The 18,151-nt window shown below is 31.4% G+C and overlaps 2 protein-coding genes across 2 annotated transcripts in view; one reads left to right on the top strand and one right to left on the bottom strand.

Annotated features, from left to right (window-relative positions):
• The window catches only part of LOC145255790 (serine/arginine-rich splicing factor 6-like), a 563,981-nt gene that overhangs the window by 189,857 nt on the left and 355,973 nt on the right, over positions 1-18,151 (bottom strand). The window lies entirely within an intron of this gene.
• The window catches only part of LOC145255787 (chromatin-remodeling ATPase INO80-like), a 143,554-nt gene that overhangs the window by 77,036 nt on the left and 48,367 nt on the right, over positions 1-18,151 (top strand). The window contains exons 14-21 of the mRNA XM_080114460.1: positions 2,932-3,026; positions 5,406-5,519; positions 6,370-6,465; positions 8,359-8,561; positions 12,199-12,283; positions 12,871-12,988; positions 14,677-14,762; positions 15,499-15,666. Coding sequence (XP_079970586.1) covers positions 2,932-3,026; positions 5,406-5,519; positions 6,370-6,465; positions 8,359-8,561; positions 12,199-12,283; positions 12,871-12,988; positions 14,677-14,762; positions 15,499-15,666 — 965 coding nt within the window. The remainder of the gene's footprint in view (positions 1-2,931; positions 3,027-5,405; positions 5,520-6,369; positions 6,466-8,358; positions 8,562-12,198; positions 12,284-12,870; positions 12,989-14,676; positions 14,763-15,498; positions 15,667-18,151) is intronic.

Genomic DNA, 18,151 nt, shown 5'->3' with positions numbered 1-18,151 from the left:
TACACTAGTACTTATATGTAGACTTTTAACAAAATATTTGAGAAGAAACTTGACACCAGAATTTTAAGAGTTGCATTTAAGATCTGGGGACAACACTCTAATACAGGTGCCACTTTACGGGTATCTTCCTCAAATCTAAGTTTTTATCAGAGGAAAGAAACAAATTTGTTGGTCACTGCTGAAGGGCTACAAATGAAATTGTTAGCGATATTCTTTTGTGAATGCCAAAACAGGGATGTAGTTGAGTTGGAGGTCACATAGAAGCAGCTACTGAAGGATTTACAGTGTACCTTTGAAGACCTACTTCGTATGATGAGGGATAAAGCAAAATGTCATGGGAGTTAAGATTTGTAAGATCATACGTTGCCTTTTGACAACTGCCAATGCTTGAGTGCCATGGTTTTCATCTTGTTTTAATTTGGGTCATGTTGTCTTGGCAGTTTTCAAGTATATAAAGATAAAAGCAACAAACTCGCAAGAAAGAACACAAACTGGGATACATTACATATAAAACAGTAATACTCTTGGTGTGTGTGGTGCCAGCAGCATAGAAAAGGGAACTTTTAAACGTTGTCAGTTGATAGCTGTCTGTCGAGACACCATTGTCGGTTGGTTGATCAGCTCATCTCCTTTGCTAAAACACTGCCAAGCACTGCCTATTTTCTTGCATCTATCACCATCTACTCCAATTCGCAAACCATTCCCAACTGCTGCAAAAACTGTCAAGCTGTAAAAACTGACTATTTTAATGCATTAGCTCTCGATTGCTTCCATATTTTTGAGAATCCTCTCCTTGATCATGACTCTTTCTTTTGAATCCCTGTCGTTGATCATGGATCTTTCTTTTGAATCCCTGTCGTTGATCATGGATCTTTCTTTTGAATCCCTGTCGTTGATCATGGATCTTTCTTTTGAATCCCTGTCGTTGATCATGGATCTTTCTTTTGAATCCCTGTCGTTGATCATGGATCTTTCTTTTGAATCCCTGTCGTTGATCATGGATCTTTCTTTTGAATCCCTGTCGTTGATCATGGATCTTTCTTTTGAATCCCTGTCGTTGATCATGGATCTTTCTTTTGAATCCCTGTCGTTGATCATGGATCTTTCTTTTGAATCCCTGTCGTTGATCATGGATCTTTCTTTTGAATCCCTGTCGTTGATCATGGATCTTTCTTTTGAATCCCTGTCGTTGATCATGGATCTTTCTTTTGAATCCCTGTCGTTGATCATGGATCTTTCTTTTGAATCCCTGTCGTTGATCATGGATCTTTCTTTTGAATCCCTGTCGTTGATCATGGATCTTTCTTTTGAATCCCTGTCGTTGATCATGGATCTTTCTTTTGAATCCCTGTCGTTGATCATGGATCTTTCTTTTGAATCCCTGTCGTTGATCATGGATCTTTCTTTTGAATCCCTGTCGTTGATCATGGATCTTTCTTTTGAATCCCTGTCGTTGATCATGGATCTTTCTTTTGAATCCCTGTCGTTGATCATGGATCTTTCTTTTGAATCCCTGTCGTTGATCATGGATCTTTCTTTTGAATCCCTGTCGTTGATCATGGATCTTTCTTTTGAATCCCTGTCGTTGATCATGGATCTTTCTTTTGAATCCCTGTCGTTGATCATGGATCTTTCTTTTGAATCCCTGTCGTTGATCATGGATCTTTCTTTTGAATCCCTGTCGTTGATCATGGATCTTTCTTTTGAATCCCTGTCGTTGATCATGGATCTTTCTTTTGAATCCCTGTCGTTGATCATGGATCTTTCTTTTGAATCCCTGTCGTTGATCATGGATCTTTCTTTTGAATCCCTGTCGTTGATCATGGATCTTTCTTTTGAATCCCTGTCGTTGATCATGGATCTTTCTTTTGAATCACTGTCGTTGATCATGGATCTTTCTTTTGAATCCCTGTCGTTGATCATGGATCTTTCTTTTGAATCACTGTCGTTGATCATGGATCTTTCTTTTGAATCACTGTCGTTGATCATGGATCTTTTTACTTCCCAGAATTCTAGGTGAATCACTTCTCAATACTCTCCGGGATCTTGGCTCCAGGCAGGGACGTCCATAGTATCACATTACAATGAGATGATGTATTTAAAAAAGAAAAGTAACTCAAATGACCTTGTAACGATGTATGTAACCCACTTTCTGGTTTACGACATCCAGTTGCGCATGCGCGTATGACCTGTGCACTGAAATATTAACGTTATTTCGAAATTACTATTTAACATGGAAAGAGTGGGGTTTAAAATAACTTAAACGTAATACAGAAATCAACAATGTAAAAAAAAAAAACGCAGACAGTATTAAAATTGTTTATTTGGATAATTTAAATGCAAAAAAAAAAACAAAAGAACAATTGGAACGCTGAAATATTAACGTTATTTCGAAATTATTATTTAACATGGGAAGAGTGGGGTTTAAAATAACTTAAACATAATACAGAAATGAACAATGTAAAAAAAAAAAAAAAAAAGCAGATATTAAAATTTGAATTTAACTATAAGTATTATGGTATCTGTTCAGTGCACATTCACCTATAAGTATGGCCAACCACTTATAATTCAGTAACTGTAAATTTTTTTTTCAAAAATAATCAGTTATAATAAACAGAACGACTCATAAAAATCTATCTATATTCTTTTTTCATTTTAATATACTTTCATAGAACTGTTTCAGTTATGTAAAAAAAAACCTATTTTCTTTACATCACAAGTGTCATGCGTATACATGAATTCCATAGCTAATATAACATACTGACCCAACAGGTTACGGGTAGTCTAGTATATATATATATATATATATATATATAAAAAATCTTTTGCATGGAATGTAATTAATATCTTTAAAAAATAATTACATCTCTAACAAATATCTTCAATAATTTGATTTGTATATTGATTTTTTTTTTTTTTTTAATCTTTCAGTGGACTCCAGTTTAGCAAATCCTGCCATCAGCACAGCTGTCGAAAGGTCACAGCCCTCAATGTTTGAGGGGAAACTGAAATGTTATCAACTCAAAGTAAGTAAATCACAAATATATATATATATCTCACATATATAAGTTGAGTTTTCTTTGTTACACTTAGATTGATATTAAAAGCTTACTTCTTTATTTAAAAATTATCAAAACGAACTTAATATACTCAATCATGGATATGTGAGTGACTAAAAGGTTAACTAATTTGCATATTATTTGAAAATCGAACTTTAATTAATTATTCATTCTTTATTGTTTTTTACGAGATTATTGGTTTCATTTAACTATTACGCTCAGTTGTATTTGTGCATAGTTTCTATATTGTGCATAATTGGTTGTATTTAGGATCCAAATATTCTATATATTTATATATGTATCTTGTGTGTGTGTGTGTGCGCAAAGGTCTCTACAAAATTCCTTCGTCAATTTTTGGTCTACAGACTTGTAACTGATGTATAGGGGATTTTAAACATGTAAAAAAAACATAAATTCGATTTGGTTTTTAGCCAGTAAAAATTGCAACTATGGAGTCAAAATTGAAAAAAAAAAACATTGACCTTGGCAAGTCGAATAAAAATGTTATTTTTGAGCATGCATAAATACATATACAATGTTATTTTGCATGGTTTACTTTGAATATGGACATAGTACAGTTTGTTACAGATAAGGCTGGCGACTTGTTTTGGTTTCAATTTTAGCTGATGGTGTGCAAGTATTTTTTTTTTTTTTTTACTTTTAAAACCATTACCATATATTGAATACAATATAATAATCAAAGAATTAGCTCTTTAATAATAAATATAGAATCTGCATGAATTAAAATATATTTATGCCTATTTTATGACCGGGCAGCGCTAGACGGTCTTCTAGTATATATATATATATATATATATATATATATATATATATATATATATATAATTATTATTATTAGGAGCAAAATTTGCAAGATAAGAAAAAATTATTAAAAAAACTTTTCAAATTTGAAAGTGCAGAAATATCTGTATAGAAGTATATATTTATAGAACAAGAACATTATCCAGATTTAAAAGGCTCAATATCAGTGATAGTCTAAGTAGAAAAAGTCAAGATATTGTAAAATTAAATTTACACTATTTTATTAAAAACAAGGAATACAAAATAAAGGAACCTTTCACCTTTATTTCGTAGTTTTTGTTTTGAAGAAAATATTGTTAATTTAATTCTACAATATCTTGACTTTTTCTACTTAGTGACCTTGTCTGTATGAGGAACAGTCTCTACCAAACTCCTCTGTTAATTTTTGGTCTGCAGACTTTAACCTTGATATATAGGGGATTTGAACCTGTGAAACAAATTCCATTTGGTCTTTAGCCAGTAAAAATAGCTGGTAACGGGTCAAAATTTAAACTTTGCAGACGCAAGTTAACTTAAAGTGCTCTTCTACACATGTGCAAGCATGCATTTACACCTTTTACAACTTTTTTTTTTTAGGCGTTAGGGCAGAGTACAGATGGTCATGAATAAGGGAGAAGAGCTATATACTTTTGTTTCGATTCTAGCAGATGGCACTAAAGTCATATTTTCTTCTTTTTTTTTACTTTTAGAATCTCTACTATACATAGGATACAATATAATAATCAATTAGTGTTGGTTCTCTAATAATAAATATGAAATTTGTATGAATTAAAGTATCATATTTAAGCATATTTATGACCAGGCAACACCGGACGACCTGCTAGTGTGTGTATGTAATATATATACCAAAAGCACCTCAAAATAATAACTGGTTATTTTGAATAGCAGACAAGCTTTATTTCTGTCGCCTGAGGAGGTGCTTTCGGTTTTTCAATAAACCAATTGTTCCAAAACATTAGCATGTGCAGTGTAGCAACTATGTAATATTTGTCTATATAAATAAAAATATTATACTTACTGAGCACTCTTAATAACCTTGTTTTAATTCATGGGTTTTATCTCCTGAATACTTTTAACTTGGTGTGTGTGTATATATACATATATATATATATATATATATATATATATATATATATATATATAAACCTGTGTTATTATTGGACTTGGACAGTAACCAGAGGTTAGGAGTTAGTTTTAAAATCTTGTTGTTGCTATGGTAATAGAAATCCAACAGTGGAAGCAACAATTTGTAAATGAGATAAGTAAACTGCCAAGTGTTGGCATTCCAACTTGCAGTTTCAACTGCTTTCAACCAGTTTCTCTCTCCTTAAAAATATGTGAACCATAATCACGTGTTTGAGCTACATGACAACAAGACTTGAACTCTACGATCGACCTCTGTCTGATTAGTCTAATGAAAGATTTCACACTTTCTAAAACGGCATCATTCAGAGACCAAGGAGGGGAAAATCTTAGTCTTGGGAGTTCTTAACATGCTTAGTTTTTTGGGTTTTTTTCTTTTAGGGAATGAATTGGCTGGCAAACCTCTACGACCAGGGAATAAATGGAATTTTGGCTGATGAAATGGGACTTGGTAAAACTGTCCAAAGCTTAGCATTTCTTGCTCATTTATCTGAAGTAAGTATGCAGTTTTTATTATTCAAATAATTTTGTATCTTTAATTTCAAATTATTAGGTGTGATACTATCAATATTCCCATCACCAAAGTGTTAGAAAGGTGAGGGAAAAAAAATAACAGAGAAAATAGGTTTATCAACAGAACAAAAGTATAGAAAGTTGTTCACCAAGTTATATAAAGGCAACTGAAATGCCTCGTTCACTGTGCACTCACAGGGGACCATGCATGCTTCACTTGTTATTCTTTTTAAATATTATTAATAAATAACATTTAAAAATAATAAAAAAGGGAAAAGAATAAAAAGAAAAAAGTACAAATGGAAGTCGGTTTTCTTTTTCTTTATTCTATTTTTTCTACTTTTTTAATTCTTATTTATTTTTTTTATTTTTATGTAGGTATAAGTCTATCACACCCCCTCCATGAAAAAAACGAAATACCGAAAAAAAAAAGAAAGTCTTTATGGTGTATGTAGCCATGATGGAAAGAAAATATTGTACACTAAAAATCATGTAAATTGATTAAATTGTTTTATTAAAAAAAAAAAATCAAATTTTATAGCTAAGGTGGCATTGGAAAAGTTCAAATACACTTAAAAATGATTTTCTTTATAAAAATAAAACTACTTGATCAATGTACATCATTTTTGAGGTATGATATTTTCTTTCTGTCAAGAATATGAACACCATAAAGATTTCTTTTATTTTTTCTTAGCGTTATAGACTAGCTCCCCCTCCTCTTTTTTAAAATTTTTATTCCCTTTTTATTCTACTGTTTTAAGATGTTTATCTTGCTTTTATTTAAAAAAACAAAAAAAAAAAGACTAATCATTTATTTTTACTTTTTATTCAGTCCCAAGGTATATGGGGCCCATTTCTCATAATAGCTCCTGCATCTACACTACACAACTGGCAGCAAGAATGTGCAAGATTTGTTCCCAAATTTAAGGTCAGTTTCTTTATTCACAAAATTATTAATCAATTTAACTATATTTATTTTCTTTTTAAGGGAAGGTAGGAATGTTTAACCTAATCAATATCATTGCTGGCTATTTTATCGACTAAAGTGTATTTAAATCTAATTGGATCTATTGTAATTTTCACATGTAGGAAACATATAAAGCGGTAATTTCTTCCAGCTATGTTAAAAATAGCAACTTGTTTTCATTTGATTGTATACAATGATTCACTTATAGGTGTTTGGCTTTGAATAAAAAAATACCCCCCCCCCCCCAAAAAAAAAAACAAGTGTAAAATAAAACAAAATTTTTCAAATTTAAGAATTTAATTTAATCATTAAATTAAATCCATGAGAATGTATTTTAGTTTATTTGTAAACATCAGCTGTTTTCATCTTTTTTTAATACTTGGTGACCCTTTAAAATTTGAAATGAATTTGGAAGCATTTAAATTGTCAAATAGAAAGTCATTAGAAAATCTTCATGTATTAACAACTACTAGTTATAGTTTTGTAATGATTTTGATTCAGTTAATAATTTGACAACCAGACAATACTGTAATAATTAAATGAAATGAATATCTAATACTACAGAGACACCTCCATCCTCCAATTCCACTCATGGAATCATCAATCCTTTCTGCAATTTAAACATCAGTCTGTGTGAATCTGACTTATCCAAGTTTCAGTCATGAATGTGTATCGCTGTTCAATGGTATGGTGGTGGGGTAATCTGGTGATTGCCGCATCGGTAGAAAGTGCTATCCTGTATAGGTTTCTCACTCACTGGACTTTACCCCCCCCCCTCTCCGATTTTTATATGTAGGGTCATTTTAAAGATGTCTTTTAAAGCAATCTCCAGGCTGTTCTTGAACTGAAGATCATAACAATCAAAATTAAGGCATTATCAAGAGAGGAACATGTCGGTTATTAGTAGCTTTTCAGAAATTCTTGTGTGCTTATTAAATTTTTTCTTTTCTTTTTTTTTTTTTCTTTTCAACCTCTGAACAGGGCATATTGCCACTTGGATATAAGGGGTTATTATTTAGGATTGTGTCTAATAGTGAATTGTGAGGAGTTGAACAGTAAGATATTTGTTCACATTACATTTAAACTTCTGAAGGTTAATACAGTCAGGGAAGCAGAAAACGGACGGAATTTCCAAGTCTAACAGTCCAAGAGAAGAAGCTACTAGAGTACCAGGCTTTCTGGTATCTAGAGACCTTAATGGTAAAGACGTGAAATTTTATTGCGTGTCAGGGTAGTTATGAATGTGTACGTCATTAAGTTCATCAATTCACATTCTATTAAAGTACTTGCAAAACAGGCACAGCGATGCAAGACTGTGGTGATAGGACAGAGGTTGGAGCTTGGTTGATAGTGTAGAATCTATTAGATTTGAGACTCTTTTTTTGGAGGGGATCCTATCTAAAAGAAAGGCACTAAGTGGTAAATGGATCAGCTCAGATGTGGTAACAATGTTCTATGCATGGGTGAATTGTGGTTTTGTATAAGTAAAGAATACTCTCTGGTGTGAGTAATTTTCTAGCACATTAGAGGGATAGAGCTCACCTTTTGCAGTAGCTTTTGCAATGTCCTCAATGTATTTATTCCAATTTATGTTTCCTATGAATATTAAGCCAAGGTTTGAATGGCAATAAAACAAGGATTGTTAGATATTTGCAACTAAAACTTGGTGGCCAAGCCATTGAAGTTTATTTGTATCAAATATGGTTGGATTGCAGAAAGAATTGTAAGTTTTATTAATAATTTCATGAGTGGTATCTGTGATTGAAAATTCTGTATAAAAATATATTTTATCAATTAAAGTTTAAAAAGTTTTTCTCATTGACACTAAATCAAATTATTGTTATTTTTTCACAGGTGGTTCCATATTGGGGCAATACACAAGATCGACGTATTTTACGGAAGTTTTGGGATCAGAAATGTTTGCATACTGAAGAAGCATCATTCCATGTTGTAATCACAAGTTACCAATTAGTCATCCAAGATGTTAAGTATTTTCAAAGAATCAAATGGCAATACATGGTGCTTGATGAAGCGCAGGCCATTAAGAGTAGTTCCAGGTATGATCTTTTTTTTACCTTTTCAGTTGTTTCTTTCCTTTTTTCTTTTTCCCCTTTTTTCATTCCCTTTTTTTTCTATTTTTTTCCCATTTTTCTTTTTTTCCACTTTTTATCGTTCCATCCTTTCTCTTATTTTTATCTTTCCTTCCTTTTCTTTTTATCTTTCCTTCCTTTTCTTTTTATCTTTCCTTCCTTTTCTTTTTATCTTTCCTTCCTTTTCTTTTTATCTTTCCTTCCTTTTCTTTTTATCTTTCCTTCCTTTTCTTTTTTATCTTTCCTTCCTTTTTTAACTTTCCTTCCTTTTTTAACTTTCCTTCCTTTCTTAACTTTCCTTCCTTTCTTAACTTTCCTTCCTTTCTTAACTTTCCTTCCTTTCTTTACTTTCCTTCCTTTCTTTACTTTCCTTCCTTTTTTTAACTGTCATCTCTTTAACTGTCATCTCTTTAACTGTCCTCTCTTTAACTGTCCTCTCTTTAACTGTCCCGTTTCTTTCTTTCCTTTTGTATCTTTCCTGTGTTCTGTCTTTCCTTTTTTCTCTTTCTTGTTTCTTTCGTTTTTTTTCTCTTTCCTGTTTCTTTCGTTTTTTTTCTCTTTCCTGTTTCGTTTTTTTTTTTCTCTTTCCTGTTTCGTTTTTTTTTCTCTTTCCTGTTTCGTTTTTTTTTCTCTTTCCTGTTTCGTTTTTTTTTTCTCTTTCCTGTTTCGTTTTTTTTTCTCTTTCCTGTTTCGTTTTTTTTTTTCTCTTTCCTGTTTCGTTTTTTTTTTCTCTTTCCTGTTTCGTTTTTTTTTTCTCTTTCCTGTTTCGTTTTTTTTACTCTTTCCTGTTTCGTTTTTTTTACTCTTTCCTGTTTCGTTTTTTTACTCTTTCCTGTTTCGTTTTTTTTACTCTTTCCTGTTTCGTTTTTTTTACTCTTTCCTGTTTCGTTTTTTTTACTCTTTCCTGTTTCGTTTTTTTTACTCTTTCCTGTTTCGTTTTTTTTACTCTTTCCTGTTTCGTTTTTTTTACTCTTTCCTGTTTCGTTTTTTTTACTCTTTCCTGTTTCGTTTTTTTTTCTCTTTCCTTTTTTATCTTTCCTGTTCCTTTCGTTTCTTTTTTCTCTTTCCTGTTTCTTTCGTTTCTTTTTTCTCTTTCCTGTTTCTTTCGTTTCTTTTTTCTCTTTCCTGTTTCTTTCGTTTCTTTTTTCTCTTTCCTGTTTCTTTCATTTTTTTCTCTTTCCTGTTTCTTTTGTTTTTTTTCTCTTTCCTGTTTCTTTTGTTTTTTTTTCTCTTTCCTGTTTCGTTTTTTTTTCTCTTTCCTGTTTCGTTTTTTTTTCTCTTTCCTGTTTCGTTTTTTTTTCTCTTTCCTGTTTCGTTTTTTTTTTCCCTTTCCTGTTTCGTTTTTTTTTTTCTCTTTCCTGTTTCGTTTTTTTTTTCTCTTTCCTGTTTCGTTTTTTTTTTTCTCTTTCCTGTTTCGTTTTTTTTTCTTTTTCCTGTTTTTTTTTCTTTTTCCTGTTTTTTTTTCTTTTTCCTGTTTCTTTTTCTCTTTCCTGTTTCTTTTTCTCTTTCCTGTTTCTTTTTTTTCTCTTTCCTGTTTCTTTTTTTTCTCTTTCCTGTTTCTTTTTTTTTCTCTTTCCTGTTTCTTTTTTTTTTCTCTTTCCTGTTTCTTTTTTTCTCTTTCCTGTTTCTTTTTTTCTCTTTCCTGTTTCTTTTTTTTCTCTTTCCTGTTTCTTTTTTTTTCTCTTTCCTGTTTCTTTTTTTTTCTCTTTCCTGTTTCTTTTTTTTTCTCTTTCCTGTTTCTTTTTTTTCTCTTCTCTTTCCTGTTTCTTTTTTTTCTCTTCTCTTTCCTGTTTCTTTTTTTTTTCTCTTTCCTGTTTCTTTTTTTTTCTCTTTCCTGTTTCTTTTTTTTTCTCTTTCCTGTTTCTTTTTTTCTCTTTCCTGTTTCTTTTTTTCTCTTTCCTGTTTCTTTTTTTTCTCTTTCCTGTTTCTTTTTTTTTCTCTTTCCTGTTTCGTTTTTTTTCTCTTTCCTTTCTCTTTCGTTTTTTATCTTTCCTTTCTCTTTCGTTTTTTATCTTTCCTTTCTCTTTCGTTTTTTTTTCTCTTTCCTTTCTCTTTCGTTATTATTTATCTTTCCTTTCTCTTTCGTTATTATTTATCTTTCCTTTCTCTTTCGTTATTATTTATCTTTCCTTTCTCTTTCGTTATTATTTATCTTTCCTTTCTCTTTCGTTATTATTTATCTTTCCTTTCTCTTTCGTTATTATTTATCTTTCCTGTCTCTTTCGTTATTATTTATCTTTCCTGTCTCTTTCGTTATTATTTATCTTTCCTTTCTCTTTCGTTATTATTTATCTTTCCTTTCTCTTTCGTTATTATTTATCTTTCCTTTCTCTTTCGTTATTATTTATCTTTCCTTTCTCTTTCGTTATTATTTATCTTTCCTTTCTCTTTCGTTATTATTTATCTTTCCTTTCTCTTTCGTTATTATTTATCTTTCCTTTCTCTTTCGTTATTATTTATCTTTCCTTTCTCTTTCGTTATTATTTATCTTTCCTTTCTCTTTCGTTATTATTTATCTTTCCTTTCTCTTTCGTTATTATTTATCTTTCCTTTCTCTTTCGTTTTTTTTATCTTTCCTTTCTCTTTCGTTTTTTTTATCTTTCCTTTCTCTTTCGTTTTTTTTATCTTTCCTTTCTCTTTCGTTATTATTTATCTTTCTTTTCTCTTTCGTTATTATTTATCTTTCCTTTCTCTTTCGTTATTATTTATCTTTCCTTTCTCTTTCGTTATTATTTATCTTTCCTTTCTCTCTCGTTATTATTTATCTTTCCTTTCTCTCTCGTTATTATTTATCTTTCCTTTCTCTCTCGTTATTATTTATCTTTCCTTTTTCTTTCGTTATTATTTATCTTTCCTTTTTCTTTCGTTATTATTTATCTTTCCATTTTTCTTTCGTTATTATTTATCTTTCCATTTTTCTTTCGTTATTATTTATCTTTCCATTTTTCTTTCGTTATTATTTATCTTTCCATTTTTCTTTCGTTATTATTTATCTTTCCATTTTTCTTTCGTTATTATTTATCTTTCCATTTTTCTTTCGTTATTATTTATCTTTCCATTTTTCTTTCGTTATTATTTATCTTTCCTTTTTCTTTCGTTATTATTTATCTTTCCTTTTTCTTTCGTTATTATTTATCTTTCCTTTTTTCTGTCCTTCCTTCCTTTCTTTTTCTGTCCTTCCTTCCTTTCTTTTTCTGTCCTTCCTTCCTTTCTTTTTCTGTCCTTCCTTCCTTTCTGTTTCTGTCCTTCCTTCCTTTCTTTTCATGTCCTTCCTTCCTTTCTTTTCATGTCCTTCCTTCCTTTCTTTTCCTGTCCTTCCTTCCTTTCTTTTCCTGTCCTTCCTTCCTTTCTTTTTGTAAAAACAATTATTAACTATTGGAGTATTTTCTTTTTCATGACTGTACTCTCTTGTAAAATTTTCAAATTTGGTCAATCACATTTTATATTTTAACAATCCCTCTCTTGTATAAAATATCAATGTTTTAATTTAGCTTTGAAAGTTTTGTATTAAACTTTATTTTGCAAAATATTTTCTTTTATATCGTAAAGTATCAAATGTATGCTATGTTTTATTTTTTATTTATTTTTTTTCTTTACATTTCAGTGCACGATGGAAAACCTTGCTTGGTTTCCATTGTAGAAATCGTTTGCTGCTAACAGGAACTCCAATTCAGAACAGCATGGGAGAGGTAATATTAATTTTTCATTCATATTACTTCGGGATATGATCCTAAACTATTCAATTTCCACCATTACCGTTTATCATAATGATTTATTAATCCTTTATCCTTGAGTGGTATCTGGGCCTTGATTAGTGATGACTTCCTCTGTAAAAAAAAAAAGTTCAATCTGACATCAGAGTGATAGTACTTGTCAGTCTCACAAGAGATGTAGTGAGTCTATCCCTTTAAAATTTGAATTTTCTTTCCCTTTTTTTCAGTATGCAAACATGAATTTTGTATTTGCTAAGTAGGTTTTTGTACGTATCAGATTTTGATATGAGGATTTTAATCTATATTAATAAAATTATGAAACCACTTTGTGTTTCTTGTGTCAACATTAAATTTCTCTATATTTGAGGAAGAAAAATAAAAAAATGAAATGAACGCAGCTAAGTTAAAACTCAGAAGGACTAATCATTTTTAATTTTCTTTTCCTCTCTCTCCAAAATAGAAAAATTTAGGCGGGGGTGGGGGGTGGGGGGTGATGATGCCTATCTCCTCTAATGTTTTTACAAATGGCTTATTCCCTTTCACTTTCAAATTGTCTTTTTCAGTTATGGGCACTTTTGCATTTCATTATGCCAACGCTCTTTGACTCCCATGAAGAATTCAATGAATGGTTTTCAAAAGACATTGAAAGCCATGTAGAAAGACAATCGGGCATTGATGAAAGTAAGTAAATGTTTATTATGCTAAAACCAAATCTAACTGTACTAAGGTGATACTATATTAGGCCTGGCAATCATGCAACGTCTGTCTGCGACTGTGAGGATATGCATTACAACTAAATAATCTTTGTTTCTGAATTTTGGAGATGAGGATTGATTATTTGGATTCTTCAAACTACTGTTCTCATCTTGCGTCTAATTTTCACGTTTCGGTCAGTGTAACCTCCCTGACTTAGTGGTAAAGTATTTCGTAAAATTCAGTTGTAAGTTACTATTCTGGAGGTTGAAGGTTCAATCCTCAGTGTATTATTGGTGAGTTTGAGATTATGAACAACCAGAAAGTACCGGAATATTGGAAAAGTAACCTGTATCGATTCGCACCAGATCCAAAGGTTCAGAAATCTTTTTTCATATTGTCAAAGATTTTAGGAATGAATGTGTTGAATAGATTGGAATAAATAAATTACCCTTAAAAATCCAGTTATTGTGAATAAGAAAATGCTGCTTGCATCACATAAAATCCATCCTACATTATGAAAGAGCGATGATTGATCATGCGGGAGTTGCCGAAATTTAGAAAAGGACCTAAATTCGAATTTTTAAACAAATGGCAGACCAGAGTGTCCCTTTTGAGCAATATAAACTGTCAGTAGTGATTAGCCTGGGGTTCGCTAAGCATCTGAAAACAGATTTTCACAATGTTCTATGAACTGACAAAACTCGCGGAACACTGGACAAACCTGACAGTTTGAGCAAAGGATGACTTCTGAAAGGTGCCAGCCCTCGTCTATAAGTATAAAAGTCAACAGAGAGGTGGAAGAATAATTATTTGAGCCAGTATCTTTGGCAGTGATATTGTTGGCACTTTTCTGGTTCCTGATGACATTGGAATGAATTTAGTGAACTATTGTTCATTCTTAAAAGAATTTGTTGCTTTTGTTGAATTCCCAGAATGATGATATCTCATTGTCCCACACGATAGCACAGCAAACCACATTTCTCGGTTTACAAAAGCTTAGCTTTTAGATCAAGGAATATTTGAATGATTGATAGTGGCCTTACCAGAACCTGGATTTACATCCGATAGAAAACCTTTGATCAATTATTAAGAGGAAGATTTACGAGATTGGACACCAACTCAGTAGTAAGAAATATCTCTGGAAGAGGTTTAAAGAACTATCTTAAATTTCACCTGAAAAAGGGCAAAATTTAATACCCTATGTTGATGGACTGGATTAAGAGTAAAGGAATACGGATTAAGGGTTAAATACTAGCAATCATAGTTTTTTTTAATTTTTTTTATTAAAACTGTTTTTTGGATGAAACTTCATGTTTTTCATTTTATAATTTAATGAGATGGTACAATTATCATAATAGTATTCAGTGTAAAACTTGATGTAATTTTAATTTTCCTTTTTACAAACTCTTTTGGTCAGCTTCATTTTTTCTAATTATTACAAAAACTTGTATTAGCTTTGAAAATTTGAATTGATATTTAAATTTAATATTTGCTAAGTAGATTTTTGTACATATCAAGCAATAAGTGATCCAATTTTACTTTTGGGAAAGATAATTGCTATGGTTTATTAATATTATAATTTTGCAAACACTTTTGGCCGTACAATAAATATATATATATTTATTTCTACATTTTATAGCTTATAAATAATTGATTTCTTTTCTATATTTCAGATCAATTGTCTCGGTTACACATGATACTAAAACCTTTCATGTTACGACGTGTTAAAAAAGATGTTGAAAATGAATTGTCAGATAAGGTAGGTTTTTTTTTTTTTTTTTTTTTTTTGTAATTTTCATATGAAAAAAGGAAATCTAGGGTGGCGTTGTGGATTAGGTTCAAATCACCCAATCAACACTAATTATTACTTCCTACACTGATGATTGCATAAGCATAAAACACTAGTATCTGTACATATAAAAATATTTTAATGTTTATTTCAAAATATTATAGTTGATAAAGCCCCCTTAAGAAATTAAAGTTGAGGTCTATTTAGGGAATTAAGAAAAAAAAAAAAAAAAATTAATTTTAGCGAAAACTCATCATTCCAACTTCCTATTGTTGAATACTTTAATTGCTTACTGGGAATGCTTGCCAACATAGCGTTCATAAGCACTTAATTTCCTATTATTCGCATGTTAGTAGCTGGTGGCATAAAGGAAAGACACTAACCTACGAAGTCACGGGTGGCTTTGTGGACTGGGTAGTTATCACTTCCTACACTGATTTCATAAGCATGAAACACTAGTTTCTGTACATATGAAAATTGTTAACATTTATTTATGAGAGATTAAATAAGTTCACTATATTATCTTGTACATAATCCAATCTTCCACTCTATAATAAAGAGTAATGTGTATTTTTATCTGTATATTGATCAATGTAATAAAAGTGTATTCATGTCCGACTCGGTTCACTAATCAAATTTATTTTTATGAATAAAGAAGAAATCGTTGTTTTATTTTTGTGATTGTCTTGTTTCTTGTGTATCCCAGATTGAAATCCTTGTTTACTGCCCGTTGACCACTCGTCAGAGGTTTCTCTATCAAGGCGTGAAAAACAAGATTTCTATTGATGATTTGTTACACAGTTCAACGGCCAGTTCTTCTCAAGCGCAATCCACCACGAGTAGTCTCATGAATTTGGTTATGCAGTTCAGAAAGGTAATGTTTTCATATTTGCATCCTCTGACTTTTTAATACAACAAAACCGTCTCTAATAAAGGAAAATATCTACTGTCTTGTGTATCATACCTCGAAATACACAACACACAAAAATGCTGTGTAGGCATTAAAAATAGTTTTATGTAGTTTTTTTTTTTTTTTTTTTAAATATTACTAAATAAGAAATCATTTCAATTTAAAATCCATTTATCATTATGCATGTAAAATTGAGAAAAAGCATGGTTGAAATGTGTCATTATGTGCAGTTAAATAATAAAAAAAGAAAGAATTAGCCTTCGTATTTGACTTGATATTGTGTTTATCTAAAACAATTTAGCATAATGCATGTAAAATTGAGAAAAATCACGCTTGGAATGTGTCAACATTATTTTAATAAGCTAAATCAAAACAAAATGGCCACCAAATTTGACTTAATGTCATGTTTATCTAAAAATCAAACTTGAATTTAACTTGAAATGATTCCTCGTTTAATAATATTTATTAATATTTAAAAAAACAAAATCATTTTAATGCCTATATTGAATTTTTCCGTGTTTTTCTTTGTTTTTGTTTTTCCTTTTCTTTTTTCTTTTCCTTTTTTCTTTTCTTTTTCTTTTGATTGCAAACTTTAAATGTTACCAAAAATGGATCAGATGTGTACTGTGAATCTTAGACATGCTTAGTTATAATGGATGTAGAGGAAGATTAAATCTGGGCAGTATAAAGAGACGTGTGTAGGACAATAGATTTCGATGTTATGGCCATGTTGAAAGATTAGATGAGAGTTCTTTGGTTAGTAGATGAAGAACAGTTGAGGTAGCAAGTTCAGTTAAAAGGCCAAAGAAAACATGGGAAGAAGTGCTGGAAATGTATTTGAGAGAAAGAGGGATAAATAAAGACCCGATCAGCGATAGATTAGTTTGAAAGCTAAATTTTTAAAAGCTATCCAATACAAGCCAGCATGTAAAACGGATGTTAAACGAATATGTGGATACTTCTTGTACCCTAACAAAACCTACAGAAAGTCAAAGGTCAATCAGCCTTTAATCTTTAACAAACACCAGTTATCACCAGTTAGGTGAAATATACCTGGTTATTTTATTTTATTTTTTGTTTCTTACAAGGTCACCACTTATCAAGACCCAGAGGCCACTCAAGAATAAGAGTTAATGTGCGTATGGTAGTTATTGGGATAATAGTGTAGTAATTTTAGTAATGGAAATTTGGTATGATTAGATTATTTAAGAAGACGGTTCAACAAAAACTTTTTTACATTGGGCTTGAAGATGATAATGTTATCAGCTGGAAAACAGACCAGCAAAACAGTTCCACAGGCAGGGAGTTTTCACAAAGAAGCTTTGTTCATAGAATCCATGTTTAGAATTAGGTACTGATGGAGTGAAGGAAATTATTGATTTGGCTAGGCGAATGCTTTTTGTGAAAGATTGGCAAGGGCGAACCATAGATTGGAGCTCAGATGAGCACTTGCCATGAAAATAACAATTGAGCAGACAGTCTTACAATGTTTCTTCTGTAGGAAAAAGGTTGCAGGGAAGAGAAAAGAGCATCACCTACGATATTACAAAGTCAGTTTTGAACACTATCAAGGCTGGATAGGGCGCGCTGAGCAGTTCCTGTCCAGATATGGCAACAGTACTCCATCTTAGGATGTACTTGGTTCTTATACAGCTAGAGGATTGCATCAGCAGTGAGATATATGCTGGAGCAGTAGAACGATCAAACCATTTTTCCAGCGACTTTGGCAACAGATTTTGATGTATGCACTCCATTTCAGATCAGGAGTAATGGTCAGGCCAAGAAACTTGTTAAAACATGGAGCGTTCCCCAAGACAAGAGCCGAATTTCTTATAGGGGTCTGCAAAATAAATTATTTGCATAATTAGATACACCTCCTTTCACTATCCCAGATGTCCGTTTCATTATATATTTTTGTGTGGGGGATAACCACTGTTTCATTTTCACTGAAGACACAGTACGCAAGTAAGTAGGGCTTCAACTGTAATGTGCAATTCGCTGTTCATATCAGCTACACTACAAGACAAAATTAGTATTATTATTAGTAATAGTACCATTTTTAAAGAACTGCACGCCTGTGGAACTCTGTTCCATCTGCCTGCTTCCCACTGGACTACAACTTGGATGTGTTCAAGTCCAATGTTAACAAATTCCTAATGAACCGCCCCCTTAACTAAACACTTCATCAAATCTCCACACTAACGTAATGTACTTGCAATAACCCTTATCCCTGAGTGGCTTCCGGGCCTTTATAAGTGGTGATCACTGTGTTAAAAAAAAAAAAAAAAAAAAAAAAAGGGTAAAAATAATCTGATTTTAATTTTTAAAGGAAAAACATCTGCATTGTATAGTTGTCTGTAGCTTTCCATAATGAAAACAGGTTGGGAATTTTTAGAAGACACTGTCTTTTTTTTACACTTAACATTGTGAGGTGGTTGAACGAGAAAGG

Source organism: Euprymna scolopes, chromosome 31 (assembly GCF_053919585.1).
Source record: "Euprymna scolopes isolate OS-2025 chromosome 31, ASM5391958v1, whole genome shotgun sequence".
Lineage (NCBI taxonomy): Eukaryota > Metazoa > Mollusca > Cephalopoda > Sepiida > Sepiolidae > Euprymna > Euprymna scolopes.
The sequence above is the reverse complement of the archived record's forward strand: the minus strand, read 5'-3'. Positions and strand labels throughout refer to the sequence as shown.